Source organism: Diorhabda carinulata, chromosome X, assembly GCF_026250575.1.
Source record: "Diorhabda carinulata isolate Delta chromosome X, icDioCari1.1, whole genome shotgun sequence".
Taxonomy (NCBI): Eukaryota; Metazoa; Arthropoda; class Insecta; order Coleoptera; family Chrysomelidae; genus Diorhabda; species Diorhabda carinulata.
The window spans coordinates 9,063,444-9,082,965 of NC_079472.1; the positions used below are offsets into that span (position 1 = coordinate 9,063,444).

The 19,522-nt window shown below is 31.4% G+C and overlaps 1 protein-coding gene across 5 annotated transcripts in view; it reads left to right on the forward strand.

The window, feature by feature from the left end:
* The window catches only part of LOC130901434 (metabotropic glutamate receptor 2), a 602,363-nt gene that overhangs the window by 480,733 nt on the left and 102,108 nt on the right, over nucleotides 1–19,522 (forward strand). For all 5 annotated transcript variants that reach the window (XR_009060283.1, XR_009060285.1, XR_009060284.1 and 2 more), the window contains 2 exons: nucleotides 545–715; nucleotides 6,566–6,710. Coding sequence is in view for 2 of the 5 variants with exons in the window: in XM_057812830.1 (XP_057668813.1) it covers nucleotides 545–715; nucleotides 6,566–6,710 (316 nt within the window). In the remaining 3 variants the exon portion in view is untranslated. The remainder of the gene's footprint in view (nucleotides 1–544; nucleotides 716–6,565; nucleotides 6,711–19,522) is intronic.

The following is a 19,522-nucleotide window of genomic DNA, read 5'->3' on the forward strand; positions in this document are numbered from 1 at the left end:
AAGTGTAACCAAAGACATGTTTCCAAGAATGTTATTCTATTGTTCGGTAAATAAGAATTTTCCACTTATGTTAAAAATCATAACAAGTTGATTATATCTAGCTCTTTGGTTATTCGACTTTTCCTTGGAAATGACAGAGAACATAGAGAGACATAAAAAAAGTTTAAGCACTAAATTATCCATTGTCCATTTTATTTCGAGCCCTAATTTGAGTCCCTATAACTGCCCAGAGATGCGACTTAGTACAGCGGTAAATTGCCCCTAATCGTCATATTCTGAGTTCCTCTATACGCCTTTGCTGTGTGTCAGTTCTTTTGCGGGTCACTTTGTATAATGGAATCAATAAAAGTTGTAAAATACCTCTATCACTAATCATAATAGTGATATTATTATTGCTATTTATTATATTAAAACAATAACTTCCTCAGGTACGAACGTGGCTGGATGAGAGAAATCCATTTTTATACTGTATTAATCATTAATAATTATTTAGGAACATGCTCATATAGTTTCATTTTCCTCATCAATTTTTCATTTGTTGCAGGTGTCATTTTTTTCGACAAGTCCCGAATTAAGTAACAAACAACGATTTGAATACTTTTCAAGAACAATACCGTCTGACCATTATCAAGTCAAAGCAATGGTGGATATTATACGAAAAATGGGCTGGAGTTACATATCGATTATATACGAAGAGTCCAATTATGGGATTAAGGTACAAACTTCTAATATTCTGCAATAATAATTGGGGTCGAATTGAACGCGTAATATTTTCCTTAGACTCAGTCTTATTGGTTAGAACTTCTCCTGTCTGTAAGTTTATAACGAAAAAGCATCTTAAAATTTTGGAATACAATCAATAGAGTATTCAAATATACTGTATAAACCAGCCAAAAGGAATAAGTTCGTTAATAAATAAATGGAGGTGTGTTGGGAAAAACGTTTGTGCATGTCGATTTGTATTTTCACATGCGCATTTGTTTCTAAAAAATTATACAGTGAGTGTTATGTGACGGAGGCCAAAACCAACTTTCTTATTTCGAATGCAACCCCCTGTATAATTTTTGGTATTATATTTTGTATTATTAGAATATTCTAGACATAACTTATATACAGTGTCCTATTCCTATCTCCAAATAAATCGGAAATATTGTGTTTTCAAATTTATTAGCATTAAAAAAAGAAAATCATTTTATTTCTCGAATTCGCTCAACTAACGACCCCCAATAATTAAAAAAAAACCTGAATGTCAATGAAGCAGATGTTCAAAATGCTAACCGTGAATGTCTTGGCTACATACTAATCTGATAAAGAAAGAACTTTTTCCAGCATCTGAGGCGTGACTGATCTGATCGCAAGCGTGATTCTTCTTTTTCAGTCCTCTAAATTGATGGTTTTACTTTTGTATAAAATACTTTCAAAATATGCTCAAAAAAGTGATTTAATGACGTTAGATCAGAAGATCAGACTGGTCATTTGAATGTTACTAAAACTATATTTTATTTGCAGGAACCTATGGGTTTGCTGGATCAGGATATATATATATATATATATATATTATTCAGAGTTGGCACGACATTGTGGCAACAGTTTTGATTATTTATCTCCTTTCAAGTTGCTATAGTTGAAAGGATACCAACAATTCCTTCCCAAGTATTTATTATTTTAGGATATAGCATATGCTCTTCTCTCATCCGCTGAGGATTCTCATTATACTGCTGGCTGAAATTTTGACTATTAATATGTACTTGAAGTGAGAAAGTTCTCTTATTAGAAAACAAAACAAATCTCCTAGTTTTTCATCTGTCTTGTATGAACAAGCTCGCGAAACTGCTTTCATATTTTGCTTATTGATATGCAGTCAGATAATTTATTATGAAGCTATGAGTTTTATGACAATGAACAAAACCTTGTATTGTTTCATTCATATCAGTGGAAAGGAGCGCTGGAATGGTTTCTGCTTACATTCTTAAGAGCTAAATGAGTATTGAATGTAATGTAGGGAATTTGTGGAATAAAATTCTTTAATGATAATTTTTCTCATAAATTGCAAAATACAAGAACCCAGAAAAATAAATAATATACAGGAGGGTGTAGTTAAAACAAAAAAGTTGGTATTCATAACTGTCATATGACACACCTTGTATATTTTAACCGTTCTATATTTTTCAAATTGCCCTACTGATGATATAAACGTATGTTGCCATGGGGAAACCCCTTGCCATATGGTTTAACCCGAAATTGTTTAAACAAATGTAGGGAATAGTCAAACAGACAAATTTTTCTCATATTCTTCATTGAATTACAAAAAGATCGCATGAATTTTTACAACAGAGTTAATGTTTTTATAGATATGAAGTTTTGGAAATCTCAGATTTGGGTAATTTTGACTATTGAAAAATATATTAAAAGAATACAAAATATAAATGATATATTTTTTCTTTCTTTATACAATAGATACTTGAAAAATTTCATTATTTATACCTGTTTTTTATCTTTCTGTGTAGTAAATCATTATTCGTCATTTATGTTAAGAACACAATTTACTTTATCAATGTTGTTGAAGAAAGCAGTGTTATGAGAAACAAATTGGTTTTTAAAATATTTTGTTTTGGGATAAATTTCACAAAAGTCATAAGCATGAATCAGAACAAAAAGTAATTACATTAAGTAATTATATGAAACATTAGATTCGACAAATTTCGGATACAAACTGGAAAATTAAACTTTGCTACCTTCATTTATAAACAAGAGCCCATTTCCATTTGATCTTAAAAAACCATATGATTGTAAGAAATCCTGTAAAACCAAAGCTTGTTATTAGTTGTGGTTGTTATTCAGAAGAATATTGTTCTATTAATTCATACTTCTACATCTATAATATTCGATTAAAGGAGCTCTACTCAATGAAATTACTTTCTGTTTAAAAAAAAATGTAGAACTGATAAAAACGTAATTTCAATTATATGTTCCGATACATGCTCAAATAACTTTTATAAAATTGATTCCAGAAACAATTTGTAGACAATTTAATTCTAAATAAGAATAAGATAAATCAAAAATCAGGACAGGAAGAGGCTGGTACAGCGCATGAGTCGGAGAGAGACGGAGATACTAAAAGGTAAGCGACGCTTTCTTGTGAGCGCGCACAATTAACAATACAAAACAGGTATAAACAATGAACATTCTCAAATATCTGTTACGAATATTATCAACTATTAGTATAGAGAATTAAAATATTATATATATTTTACCTTCGAAATTCATAACTTTTTGATTTGTAATTCAATTGAGAATACGAAAAAACTTTGTCTGGTTGAATAATAACAATTCCTTATACTAGTTTGAACAATTTCAGTTTAAACCATATGGCACGGGGTTGCTCCATGGCAACATGCATTTATATCATCAGTAGGGCAATTTGAAGTGGATCCCTTAAAAAAATTGAGGTGGAATAGTTTTCGGTAGCCATGTGTCGATTACTTGCGGACTATTAGTACAATTAAATTTTTTTCTTAATTTTTTGTTTCCTGACTTTATTTTAGAAGAGAGAGAGGTTTTGTTATGAATCCAAGTGTTAGAGGAAAAGGATTTTTATAGAGCGCGAAACTGTTTAAGAATTAGCTTTTTTATGATTGAAGTTTCTCTTTCTAAATTAAAATCGAAGAAAACTATGAAACAAGTCAAAATAACTGAATGCTGAAAAAAGGCTTCTCTACAATATCTTAAGGCAAGAATTTTCGATGATTGATACGGATAACAATCTAATGTTGTCTATTATTCGCATTGGGTCCTAAATACGAATTACAGCTCTCACAACCATCTCAGATTGGATAGATTCGTCGGCTCTTTTACTGTGGGTTATTCTATGTATTTTTCTTATTTTTTAAACTAATACGGAATCATTTGTCAGGATATCTGATATATAGTTGTACAGCAAACGTACAGAGATATAACAAACCATTTTAATTCTCTTTCTGAATTAGTTAATCCGCCCCACAGTTTTAAAAACGCATTAGAAGACTTCTAACTACTCAAAGATTCTCTATTATTTCATTTCCTGTGATATTTTTCATTGTAATCAATTTTCTTAGTATATGTGAAACGAACATATTACATAAATACAATGTATTTTGTATTTGTTTGGCACACGTTGAAATTAGCTGTTCAATGATGTTCAAATAACTTCGGCTCTTTTAAAAATGTATAACAGATAACTATAATTTTCTATTACAGCTCTATCCTTGTCCCTTCCTCACATGGGACATAACCGAAATATTTTTATTATAGTAAGGAGTGGAATCCTAACCTAACCTAACCTAACCGACCTAAGAAAGAAGCAAAACTTCTGCTTTACAAGTATTTTCATTTGCAAATCTTTCTCCTGCAGGTAAAATATAAAAAAAAGCATCTCTTAACGTAGACAATTTTGCTCGAATATCTATTATCTGACAATTTTGCGACCAGACCAGCCCAGTTCTATTTTAAATTCATGACTCTTTTATTCTTCTATGCAGTTCTTTGTTTCAAATCTTATCATTCCTAACATGAACTTCTCCATGGCTCGTTGAATTAATCTTATTTTTATCCACAGTTTTTTGTGTCAATGTTAGCGTCATAGAGCCGTAAGTCAATACTGGGAGGACGCATCAGTCAAACACCTTTCGTTGGAGACATGTCAGTATATCTGACCTTAATACACATGTCAACTTACCAAATGCGGCCCTTCTTTCTAGTTTGCTGGTTCAATGGTCCCTTCCCATTCGGGTGTTATGTCTCGGATATTTGTAGAATTTTACGTACTCGATTTATTTTTCTCATACCATTAGGTTACAACTGTGGACTAGATTTGTCATAAATTGTGTCGAGGCAATATTTATATTTAAGCCTGAGCTTTGGGAAGCTGTGGATAATTTTTTAATCATTCTATTTGCATCGTCTAGTCAGTCTGACATCAGTCGGCAAATGCAAATGGTTTAGCTTTCCTTCATTCAGGTTTATGCCCCCATTGTCTATTTCGGTCTTTTTAAACATATATTATAATCGAGTTGTGAAAATTTGGGAAAAATTGTATCACTTTGTCGGACACCCCTTTTGATTCTTAACTGGGTTTCTGCATCTATTTTCACCTTTGATGTTTCCTGGTGATATATGTGAATAGTTTTTGTTAAACCTCATGAAAAGCAGCACAACTCATTAAGGAGCTCAAATTTTCCATTATAAGTTCAATTTTAACCCACATAAATTCCTGTAGCTCTACACCTTCAAATTATTAACATAATTCAATTCATGCTTCGTCTTATTTCATCGCTTTCTTGACGATTTAATTAACTGGATTATAATTAAATCCGGTATAAATGCGTGTTTAGATATTTTATACAAGAAATTTTTACAATTTTTATGAATTTTAGTAATTCTATTTATATCAAATTACAGGAAATACGGGACGTTATAGTTTCTCTTGTTATTAACATTTCTGTTAATAACATCAAATTGTTACACGTTTGTTTTGATATAAACATTTTGGGTTCCGAAGTAAATATCGATATACAAGGTCCGGTAAACTATACAGAATGACTTTTTAATGAAAAATTTACTTTACCGGGAAAGATATTTTCTTGTGGAACATTATTTTCTATTAACTCTATAACTCTTAATCCAGTGCGTTAACAATTTTTTGAACAATACAAAAAATAAGCTCCCAACATTCGCATTTTATATCATCATATTTTCATCATCACGTATGTTTACTCCAAATCATAATTCTTTACTAAAGGACATATATCTGTAGCAGAGGATATGTAATAACAATACGCGCTACTCAAAATCATAATATATTCATATGGAATAATAATAAAAGGCAAACCGAATAAATCCTAGGCTAAACATTTGTTTAATGAAAAATCTGCACCAATGATTCTTATATCGAGTAAAAATGTATTATATTATTTTTCCAATCACATTTTTCCAGTCCAGGAGGAGTCAGACACGTGCATGAATTTGAGAATTTGACAAATTAATTTTATACCTCATTAAGTGCGATTTTCTTCACTTGAATTTCAATTCAGTTGACTCTTAAAAGACCCATGACCCATTTTTTATGCTTCATTTTAAATTTGTCAAGAGAAATCGCAATATTTGAAATATATAAAGCAAACACTATCTAGCACGTCGTTACTTAAATTCCTATATTTTATATTATGGGAAAGAAGCTCTTACAAAAAACATCAAAATTATGAAAGTCGGCTAAGCAGAACCGGACATACAAGAATTTTTTCAGTTTTCCACTCTCCCCCACCTCTTATTTGACGGGATAAACTAAAATTAGTGAAATGAGAAATACGTAGGGTTTGTTGAAGAATTCGATTATTGTATATAAAGTGCCACTCAATTGAGTAAATTGCAAATTCGCCCTCTAGTGATGGACTAAATTCTGAAAGTATTCTTATAATATGGAATTATTCATTTCTATATGCTGATACATGTCATCACTTGATGAAGTTCTATATTCAATAGAGACATAAAATAGTTGATGATAAAAGCAATTTATCATCTTTATTTTCAGGCTTTCGAAGAACTCGAAGACCTTCTGGCTAAATACTCGCTTTGCATCGCAATAAAGGAAAAATTAGTCAAAGATTCCGGCGTCGCTCGAGAATCGGCGTACGATAACATTGTACACAGATTAATGACAAAACCAATGGCACGAGGTGAGTTGATAGCATGTCATCTATTAATGTCAACTTAATCTTTCTTGAGAAGTTTGAATTTAATGCCGTAGCGCAAATAAAGTTTAGAAGTATCCAGAGCAAAAAATATGGCATTTCAACTAATTCATGCTAATCTCATGAATATTTGACTCAATTTATTCATAGCGAATAAAATAAATTTTTGAAATAACATTCTAACTAACTCGAATGATAAGAAAAGTACTTCTACAGTGATAATTAATTGGTCAATAATACCTAAATTTCATATTATCACAACTAGCTCAAGATAAAGAAAAAATTCATACAAATATCAAAATCATCAAACCAAAAGTATATACTTTAAATTCAAATTAGATCTAAATTTTGACATAGTGACATAATTTTGATATTAATAATAATAATTTGATTTTATAAATTTATTCATTAATATATATACTAGACGGCCATCGAAATAATTTGGAGGGCTCTCATACCGCAGACCGCCAGTTGTCATACATAGTATTTCTAATAACAAGGACCTAACCGTAAATTGGATGTTAGCTATCTCTTATTCATGGGTTTTCATGGTCATTATAGATTCTACATTTTTTCTATTACTTGCTCTATTTTTCATTGTGTTCTTCTGTATTGTAATTTCTCTGAAGAAGGAATAAATACTACCGGCAGCTTGAATTTTTTTTTTATAGAAAGTTCAGTTCTCATATCCAAATTCACTGTAAACCTCAATATACCTAGTTCTAATAAAATATGACATATTTCACATCGGATTTGACGAATAGATGACACCTTTTTATCTACTGAAAAACACATTAATTATAAAAATGCATGTTAATTCGAGGAAAAAATAAAATTACATTCTAAAAATAGTTCCTACTGAATGAATTTACGTTTATTGTAGATATTCTTCGTCTGGAGTTTCGTTTAAGCATCTCCGCAATTCATTTGCTATCTATACGTTTGATTTTCTTGGGACATAATTGTCGGACTTTCTGTTCAAATATAAATGTAATTTCTGATACGTGGATATATCAATTTTATTTTTTAAACTGATAAAACTCCGCAACATTGAATATTGTGACCAAAGTGTAGACGCCTCTTTCGACCTAGTATACCAAAAGTACAGTTTCCGAAAAAGATTTTATTGTTCATTTCTTCTATATTCCATAAATTTTCGTATGCTAATTCATTATTTTTTTTTTTTGAAATTGCGATTTTCATCAAACCACGAATGAAAACTACCTTCAGAAAGTAAAAAACTTCTATAATTTGACAGTTGTGTGTGTGTTGTGTCAACTATTTAAAATGTGAGCAATATGTGGTTTTGAAATTAAGTTAGCTCATAGCAGTTGTTGAAAAATAGTATATTATATAATAAGAATTGAAAGTGCATATTTTTTTACGAGCAATATTTGCAGTTGCGAGGCGGAGCGCAGCGCAGCCGAGTGAATGCAAAATTGCGAGTAAAAATAGGCACTTTTAGTCCGTATGATATATACTATTTTTTCTCCAACCAAGTCAAAATTAAAATAAAGTTAGTTTTATTCAAAAAACGTTAATAATTTGGTAATAAATTTGAATGAAAATCTTTTGAATTGTTCGAAAATTGTTAGTGATAATTTCAGTGGTGCTTTGAATTTTAGCAATAATTGTGCCAATTGAACATTCAATATCACTATAAATAACAAATGAATACCCTATATATAGTTGCCCAATTAGTTTGTTTTACTAAGTTTGTAAGAGACAATGATTTTTTCTTCAAATTTCAATTGGAGAACTTAAATGTAATTACATTTAATCCTAGGATTAAAAGTGTTGCTAAGCAACGAGCAAATTTTTGTACGGTAAAGGAATTGATGACTTTTGCACCTGAAAATAGTACAAAAATGTCAACATTTTTTGATGGTTGGAGAAAAAGACTTTTCCTTATTTATATATCACATATCGTTGCTTTAATTCTAACACCTGGCAACCAAAAAATAGAAAATTGACATAAGAGACAAAAAATTATATAAAACTGATTCTGAAGAGAACAATATGTGAATCCAATAGTTGAATGGAAAGAGTAAAAAATAGTTTATTCAAAATAGATTTATAAACGTATATTTGTGATAAAATTTCAATCTAACATAAAAACTGATTTCAATTACTCAAATTAATATTTACAGTGAAATTGGGACAATTGTTTATATTATTAATTACATTTGTTAATTTTTTTCCTTCCGCTGTAACCTCGCAAATTGTAAAATTATGACGTTATAGTTTCTATTTTTGAGATTGAAGGCACCCTAGTATCGAGAAAATCGTAAAGTGTCGATTTGACTGGCTCCTCCAGTGCAGAAGTATCTGTGTAGCCTTTTACGGCGGTAGATTTCCGCTCGTCTGCCGGGTAGTTGAACTGCTGATATATCTTCTCCTTGTGACTTGTGATAGTCCGGTAAAAGCTTCTAGCGGACTCATTTTTATATACTTTCCAGCCTATCTTTAATGAAAAAAATAATAAAATAGTTAGTCTAAGATAGTGGTCAATTAGTTTCTATAGTAACCGAGTTTTGAAATATTTAAAACTATAAAATAACTTGACATATGTTGACGTTTAGTTGAAAACGGAAGATTTGATTGTGTTTATGGTGCAATGCCTGTTTAAAAAAAATATTGTACGTAATACGTCCCGAAAGTGATTTTTTACTGGACTCGTCTGCGGCTCGCCCTGCAATTTGCCTCGTCCAGTAAAAGACAACATTCGGGACTAGTTACGTATACTACTATTCTTGAATTGTCCAGAAGCAGGTTTCGAGTTTTATTGCTCGCAATTTCTGTAATTTCAGGAGTGCAATCAGATTCTAGTTCCATGTTTATTCAGCTTAACAATCAGTAATAGTTTGAAAAGTATTTTGCAAAATAACAATGATGTTTCACACTTATAAATGGCAGTACAAAATTATTATAATTACAGAACCTTTGACAAAACACAAAACACAAAATTATGTAAGGTAACTTGTTAAATATACAAATATAAAAGAGTGTTATAATGATTATTCCATTCAAAGAACATCGTTATTTTTTCGCACTCTTTGGGTGTTACATTGAAAGCTCCATTTAAAAAGCATTGTTCTTTTTTGCATGCTTTTAGACGTATTTATAACAAGTAATTTCATGTATTTATACGAGCTTTGAAATGTTTTTTTCAATGGTGGTCATAAATAAAGCTTATTTTCAAGCGTCGACTGTGTTTTCATATATTACTGATTTAATAAAAATAATAGTGATAAAGTGAGGGAAAATTCTTTCTCGAAGAAATATACATGATCAAATATTCAAATATTGTACTAAGTCTGTTAAATTTTTCATGTGAATTGCGAAACTTCCTTGAAATAAGTGTCCTAATACTGAAATTAACCATTCCGAATAATTTCGGAGGCCTACATTGCAAATCTAAAGAAATTTTTCCAATAAAATATAACAGTTCCTATTAGATCACATCCCCCAAAATGAAATTTTGTTATAGTTTTCCATAATTAGTGACTACTAAAATAATGAGAGCTCATTATTATACTAGTAGAATAATGAATCTTTTCATGGTCTGTGTTCCCAAGAGTTATATATTTATTGTTGTACAGTTGAGGAGAAAAATATTTGATTGTGACTTCTACTAACTACATGGAATTCCCTTCCACATTCTAGTCTATAATTCAAGATCTTGTCACCGAGCAGTAAAATTTCTGACATTTCTAGATGATCTTATAAGGGGGATTGCAGAAAATGTAATTTGCTTTGAGTTATGGCTGAAATATTTCCACCCGAATTTTGGAGTTTTTATGAAAAGCGCTTTCACAACACTTTCTGCTCTGTATGGCTCTATTATTAGTTTAATAGATGGAGAAAAAGCTTTCTTAGATACTTTAAATGATAATTTCAGTTGACTGGAACACAAAAATATTTATGAATTTTCAAAAAATTGTTGTTTTATCCACAAATATATATAGTCCAGGCGCTGGATGGAGTTGAGTATGCAAAATGTGAGGACCGGCAATTATGCTCAAATTCTTTTACCTGCGACCCTAAATAATAGAAAATCACATGTTGCCGGCAGCTGTGCTGGTCCGTTTTCCTTTTCCTCTTCCCCTTCTTCTTGCTCGGCACGTTACTGAGTCATAACACTTGGAGTAGTCAGTAGAAAAGAATTTGTAGCCCAACGGTTAATTTTTGCGTATTTAAGTAATAATATTTAAGTTTTTTCGCAGTCGACTGTTTTATTAGTGTTATTTATTTAAACAAAAGCGCTGACAATGTCACTACAAGTGATAAATGTGAAGAAGCGAAAGATAAATGAATTGTCGTGTTTGTTTTGTGATAAAACGGGTGATTTAGTGAAGAATCCAAAACCACAAACGTTTATTAGTATTAAAGCAGCGGATCGCAGGAAAGATGCTGTTAGTAAGAAAATAGAAAGTGATACAGGCTTTACTGCACACAATTGTTCCTGGCATCGAGCTTGTATTGCAACTTATATTAGTGAAGAGAAAATAAGGCGTCGAGAATTAGCATTACTAAAGCAGGAGAATGCCTCTACTTCCACCTCCTCTACAGAAGCAAATGTTTCAGGTAGCCAACGTGTTCGTCGGTCATCAAGAAGTGAATTAAAACTTGATACGAAACAGAAATGTTCAATCTGTGGTAAACAAACAAGAAATAAGAACAAAACTCTTTTTTTATGTTCTGAAATTTCAGCAGCGGAACAAATTTTATATACTGCCCGAAAAAAAAAGATGATGTTTTCACAAAAATTGGCACTTGCGAACAACCAGCTGATTTATTTACAATGGAAGTGAGATATCATAAACATTGTTATCGTGATTATCTGCGAGTACCAAGAAATTCTGATAATCCAGCAGGCAGACCTTCAATTAAAATACCACATGACATACTTATAGAGGCATTTGAAAAGCTGATTGATGAACTGAAACATCAAGTGTCATTCTTGGCCAAGCAACTAGCTGAACTAACTGAAATAGAAGATGCAATTGTAGAAAATCGCGTTATGAAATCACTGATTATTGCTTATTATTTGCTTGGATTGTAGTGTATCAGTTAAGTGGAGCTAAATTAGATTGAGGTAGACTTTTAGAAGTCAAAATCTCGAATCAAAAGAGATGTATGACAAGGCGCATTTTTATAAAGGAGAAAGCTGTTTGAAACTGTTTAAATGTTTATTCCTTTGATGGGTGTATGAATTAATTCCCAATTTTATAACGCTTTTCGCTAGAAAATTGTTTTTGAAATTAGTAAATACTGACTTTGACTGATTTTGGTATTAAGTGTGCTTCTTTAACACTTTTCTCAAACTAAACAAAACTTAATGTTCATGAGTAATTCAGGATCCATATGTGAGATAATGAAACCACATCTTACATCAATCACAAAAGAAAAATGACAAGCTTTACTTCTATGCTTGTTTCAATACATAAGGATGGAGGTATAAAACATACTAACTGAAATATATGCAGCATAAGTAATTGTTGGTACTAAAAATCTAAACTAAATTCTTCTTGCGTAAAATAACCATTTAATACGTATAATTAAAAAAAAAGATCAAAAGATCAATTATTTAACGATGTTTCGCAGTCAACTGGAAAACACCGTTAAATGAAACGGAACAGCTCCTGAGTCTAATCCCTTATTCAATTTATCACTTAGCGTCAAATATAAGGCCCGGAATGGAAATGTTAATTATACAACTACCTTGTAATTTTATAACGATCCGTTTATTATTGCATATTATTGGGATTATCTCCAAAATTTATACATCTGCTGATACTTAATTGAAAACTATGAAATAATTGATTCATATTAATTAATGACTAATTCTGACATTTCATTTGATTGAAATTCATGTTTATTACGATTGTATAACAAATAATATTGGGTATGACTGTATGAGTATGTCAGTACGAATTTTGAATTTCCTAATATCTGAAGAAATGTGCGAATGACGAGAATTTTTCTTCTACTGTCTATTCGCCCAAACAGAAAAATTCTAATAATAATCTTATTATGAGTTGTTATTTGAAAGGAAAGATAATATAACTGACAATGAAAATAAATCATTGAAAAACCATGTAAAAAATCATTTCATAACTTAGATAAGTAGCTACGCAATTAGTGGTGCCCCACGTGTTCAAAAGGTCGTCCATTATTTTCTATACATGAATTTAGTCGCTGACGGTACTTTCTGCCATTGAAATACTCAGTATTGCCTGTTGTATTCTTTTAATCATCTCTTGTCTTGGGTATGATTGGGATCTTTTATTCGGTCCCACAAATAACAGTTCAAGCAAATTAGGTTTGGAGATCTAGATGGCCCAATAAGTATACTTTGATGTACTGTCCACCTATCAGGGTACATTTGATCTAAAAAATGCCGACCATATATGAAATAATGTGCTGAGTAACTAACATATCGAAAAACATGACGAATATCAAGGTATATGTCTTTTAAAATAAGTGGCAATTCGTTTCTAAAAAGTCTGGGCATCTAACTGACTCACTATAAAAACTGCATAATTATTTGTCAGTCCAAAATCCCATACAACACATTTACAGACCAACGAACCTGATGAGACTTCTCCTGCATACAACGATGATTTGTTTCGGACCAGTAGTGCATATTATGGCGATTTACTCTACCATTACTTCTAAACGTAATGTTATTTATCCACAAAATACAAAATTCACGGAAGTATCGTCGAGTATCACATTTAATATACAATTGCAATAATCCAGGTTGATATCAAAATGTCGAACATTCAGACTGTGGTGTAGGACCATTTGAGTGATATCTCGCCGCTTACACATTTCTTAAGATATATCTGAACAGAAACTTGAACTTATGTCGTTCCATCAAAATTTGTCAAGAAAAATCTTAATATCTACATCTATATCTATACTTCGCTAAATAATTTACTAGGAATTTAAATATTTTCAAATACGTCGTTTAGTGGTAGACCTAAAAGTCTGATAACAATTGTTAGTCGGGGCCACTTTTATCATATTTTCTGTAATCTGACGCTGAAATATAATTCGTTCCTGAGATTTACACGATGGTCGATCTTGGATGCTCGTCCGGCTCATAATCATCGTAGCTCGTAAATATGTAGATTAGATATATCCTTTGTACTAAGTTAACATGAAGCAGACTACTTTCTTCTCTCAAATTTACTGGCGATTATATCTATGCAAACGTATTTTTATTTATTACAGTAACCTCTTTCACAATCTTCATGGCATAACTATATGATATAATATTTTATCTGAAAATGATTTAAGCATACCACCTGTTTCAATTTCAATAACTCCATCCTAAATTACCGCTCTTGTATTTGTTTCTATTATGGCTTTATAGAAACTACCGAAGTAGATCTTCTATCTGCTGATTGTGGACTAGGTCCACAACAAGTTTTTGATCACAGTTTCCGAACGTTGCATACATTTTCCGGTAGAAATTTCAAATTTTAAACATGGCCTAAAAGAACTTTTGATTTTTATTTTTTTTTGTATGTTAATCCTTTTATGATATTTATTTATTTATATATTCTAGATTTTGCAATGAAGTTTGATATTTTCAAGTTGCAATGCCGAAATTTTAAAAAACCGCAAACCTTAGTAACCTCTCAATGACGATACTCATGAGAATTAATTAATTAAGGTTTAAAGTTTGAAAACACAAATCAAAAAACTTATCTGTTAATCTCATTCACCAACAACAATTCTCTAGTTATTTTAGATTCATATAAATTAACAAACACAAACGATTCATAATTGTATTTGTTTAGCCTATACCAAGAAGCCTTCGATTGTGATCATAGTGTCGATCTTTCCCAAACTGGTTGAACTAGAGCTTTGCTCTCTCTATCACCACACCTACATTTATCAATATTCGAAGTATAGCTCATCGTATTCTATAGCCTGAACTCAACTTGCAGCTCTTTGAGACCTTGTTTAAAACATTAGTGGGGATTAGATGCACTGTTTTTCTAATATCTCCTTTGGATTAAAATTTTTACCCAGGTAAGAATTTTATTTTGGATCTGAATAGATAGTACTCTGACGTTGCAAAGTCCAGACTACATGCTGGAACTGGTAGGAGAGGTACCTCTACATTGATAGCTCGATTATCTGGAATAATGTGGAAGTACGTTAATAATTCCACCAGATATACATCAAGACTTTCATATCGAATCGAACTGTTTTTGCGACGGGTTTTTTCTAGCCACAGATGTTGGCTGTTCGGGTTTAGATAAATTTATTCTTCATCTTCATCTTAACAATACACAATCTTCATATTTATCGCACTACATACTATTTATTATAAAAATTACTGCGTCGTCAATAAATACTTTTTGTATCAAGCGGTATCAAATAATTACTGATATATTCCAAGACACAGCACTTTACGCTTCCTGTACATATATGTTATCATGATGTGATTTTCATGTTTCAATCAATAGACTCTGACCGACGTTATTTATGTTGTTACACAGTATTAGTTACGTAAGAAAAATAAATTTCAAATGTAAACGATGAAAGTTTCCGCCCGGTCACGGTCACCTCTAAAGACCGTCTGTTCACAAATACTTGCTGTTCGGATTTCGATCGTGAGCAGCAAGGACAGATACATTGAGCGTGAATATTTGATAATGAACTTGCCACTATCATAATCGGCCACTTCAATTGTCCCACTGCCAAGAGCTTCGATTGAATCATTTCTCGTCGCTTTGACAGTAACGTTTGTAGATACTGAAAAAGGATAATATTCAGTATACCAGTTTAAATTTTATGTAATGTGGCGTGTAGCTCCATTATCAGTCGACCCCTGGTCATTTGTGATAGCCATGTTGATGTCACTGCTAATCGAGACCAGAGCAACACGGTAATCGGTCTTATTAGCTTGTGAGCTCTTTGGTTCACCCCCGATAAAGGTCACTGTTGCAGCGCTAGTGCCGCCTGCTCTTGCTGAATATTTAGGCTTTCTATTAGCTTTCCACTTGAGACATTGACGAATCCAATGATCTTTAGAGCTACAATAATTGTATTTCGAATGCTTAGTATTCTTCTTCTTCTTTTTGTTTGTAGCACTTAACCAGATTTGGAAGCTGGTGCAACAATACATTTATGCAAAATCAAAGTAGACTAGAAATCTGGTACCGACTTCTTTTCACTTGCTTTCATCAGTAGATAACTCAACTTGAATTATTCAAAAAGCTCAAGTGAAATATGCAGCTCAATAACAGCGTCGACGGTTTTTATCTTACTCATTTTCAAGCCAGCAGCAAACTCACGGTATTGATTTTTCACACGAGATAAAATGGATGGGGCGCCTTCGGTATCATCTTATTCTATGCTGAAACAATCAAGACACTGTCTAAACAACTGAACTTCACTTCAGTTTTGTTGTCAAACTGATCAACCAGAATGTCCCTAGGTGACAGCCTACCTGCAATTACTTAGCGTTTCAGATGAGAACACAGGCTTCCTCTTGGTACCATCAACGATTCCAACGCATCTTAGAACTTCAATATATCCATAATACGATTCTTCCATGTCGGCCGATAGTTTGCACCAATCATTGGTTTTATACGCAAGCAGGCAAAACCGGCACTTCTAGGATCACGTCTAGTAGTCTGGTCGAGAAAAAATAAACCTGCCGAAATTAGTTCTCCGTCTCGGAAAAATATGGTTGATGGCTTAATCGATCCGGAATGGCATCCCGAAAAAGACGTCTTTCGTCTTTTTTCCGGGAGAAAAAAATTACAATTGTTATTAACAAAAAACTGGATGAAAAAAAGAGGGGTCCAGTTTTTTGAAAATTTCTCAAAAAGTATAAGTCGTAGGTCAAATATTCAAAAAGATTCTGAAAGAGCAGGAAATTTCAGCTAGGAAGTCTCCGACTCCCGAAATCGTACGACCAATATTTATAAAATATAAAAAAAATAGTCATACAGTAAAATTATAAAATTCAATAAAAAATAGTAGAAAATTTTTTTTACCCTATTGTTGCAGATCGTTGTTTTTCTAATTTTTTCATCTACCGAAAAAAAAAATAAAACAAGAAAAAAAATTGTTTATAACAATTTGTTTAATAAACAAATGAATAAATTACGAGTAAAAAAATTTTTTTTGCAATTATGTAGAGAAATGCAAATAATGATTTTTAAGGAAAAAAAAATTTCTTAAATATTTATTTAAATAATAGTTATATTAAAAAAACGATTATAAACAATAAGATATTGTTATTAAGAAAAAAATTTTTTTAAAAATCATTATTTTCTCAGGCTAATAATGTGGTAAAAAAAATTTTTGAAAAATATTCAATTAGTCCATTTGTTTAAAAATTTTTTATAAACAAATGGCATAAACAAATTTTTAAAATTCCAATATGGTGCCAAGGATGAATATAAAATCATACCTGGCTTAAAGTTATTGAAAAAAAAATAGTTTAAATAATATTATATCAATTTTTCTTTTTTTAACTTGATTAAAAATTAATAATTAATGAAATAAAAAAATTTTTTAATTTTTTTTATGCCATCTTGTTCAGGATATTAATAAAAAGGAATCTACGAGAGGAAAAAAATTCAGGATAATTATTTAAACTTTTACACCGCCTTTTATAACAGCGAAATTCAGCAAAATAACTGTTAATTAACAATAGTCTAACTTTTTGAAAAATGGTTATTAAACTTTCTAAAACACGGGGTCATAATCTTTGAAGTCTCTAGATAATACCTGAATTTTTTGAAATTTTTTTATAAACATTTAGTTGCATAAAAAAATTATTTAAAAGCGAGACTCCGAAATGGCAGCGTCGCGCGCATGCCAAAACTGCCGCGCGGGAGCCTATTTTCAATGTTAAATAAAAATTATAAATATTGGTCGTACGATTTCGGGAGTCGGAGACTTCCTAGCTGAAATTTCCTGCTCTTTCAGAATCTTTTTGAATATTTGACCTACGACTTATACTTTTTGAGAAATTTTCAAAAAACTGGACCCCTCTTTTTTTCATCCAGTTTTTTGTTAATAACAATTGTAATTTTTTTCTCCCGGAAAAAAGACGAAAGACGTCTTTTTCGGGATGCCACTCCGGATCGATTAAGCCATCAACCATATTTTTCCGAGACGGAGAACTAATTTCGGCAGGTTTATTTTTTCTCGACCAGACTATAGGCTGCTTAGATCTTAGAACACAACACAACGCAGTTAATCGAACTGGCACCCATAACCTGATGTGATTTTCATGTTTTTATCTAAACAAACTCAGATCGACACTATTTATGGTGTTAAAGAGTTTCAATTACTTGAGACAAATAAATTTCAAATACAAACGAATCGGAACATGTGAAGTAAGAACGTCATTTAGGATAACTAAAGGAGCACTAAAGGTTAAAACCCGGCCGTCAACCACTCAAAACGAAAAATCGCAGATAGTTGCTACAAAAATAACAGTAGAGTTGGGATTCTTCGGCATATTAGTATTAGTGAAAGGTGATCACATACAAGAATTCTTATAAATCTGAGCCAAAATATAAATCAATTGTACATATTGCAATACTGCCCTGTATTCTCTATAATTAGGAAACTAAAAATTGGTTCATCCATTATCTGTTTTCAAAATTTTCGCATTACTCGATTTTCAGAATATTTCTTGTTTCTGTTGAATTTGCTTTGCTCCCTTTAATATTATTCATCTTCTACTTTCGTAGAACTGCAATACAAAGAAACTAAACATTAATTTATTCCAATAATCAATATTATGGGTATCAATTGAAAGTTAATCAATCACTTGTATTTGTTTCATCAATAGAGATGTCACTCACAGCACATAATTAATATTTTTATTACAACGATTCAAAACGTACCTATTGTCAGAAAATGGGAAAAGTGAAATTTAGTAGGTAATTTTCTATCCAGACAATGCTGAAATGACGTGAATGGAAACAGAACTCGATAGCAAAGTTCATTTTCATATTCCCAGCAAAATCAAATCATTATTGGAATAATAAATTTGAAAAATAAGTGATAGTCTGGTCAAAATAGATATTATTTACTTAACAAAAATTTATTCAGATCTGAATTATGGTGAAGACTTTGGGCTTAGTATTAAAAAGTTTCTAGAAGTCCTTATCGATTCCAGATCTGCGCAATAATTGAATAAAGATGGAACTTTTTAGTTTCAATGATTTTCATGGTTTTTATATACCGAAACTGTCCTTGTACTCGTACTGGTTTGGCTAAAAATTCCCATTTCTAACATATCGCGATTTTGAATGTCAAAAAAGTTACATATAATAACGCACACATTTCCACTTTATTTTGTTATTTTAATTTACTGAAGATATTGCTTCTATTCTTACAAGTATTTTTCTGTTTATCCGTCGCAGTTTTCCAAGACTAATCTTTAATGTGGCCCATTCCACCTCCAGTGGTGATTTTTAGGAAAAATTTGGAACAATTGTCATAATATTCGGAATCAGCAGCAATTATACCGTACTGAAAATCAATGCGTGTTACAACAACTTATGCTATGTCATTGAGCTTCTTTTAAAACATATATTTTGATTGGAAGATTTGTAGTTTAATTTTCTTCCCGGTTTCTTCCGTCACTTGCTTTATCGCCGCATAATAAGCACCGTTTTTTCAAACGAAAATCAGATTTAGCACGCAACTGATGTTTAATGCATGTAGAGTTTCCGGCACTGAACATATTTTTCAGAAAATTAGCAAACCCTTCATTTTTCTCCATACCTCAATCGCTCAAA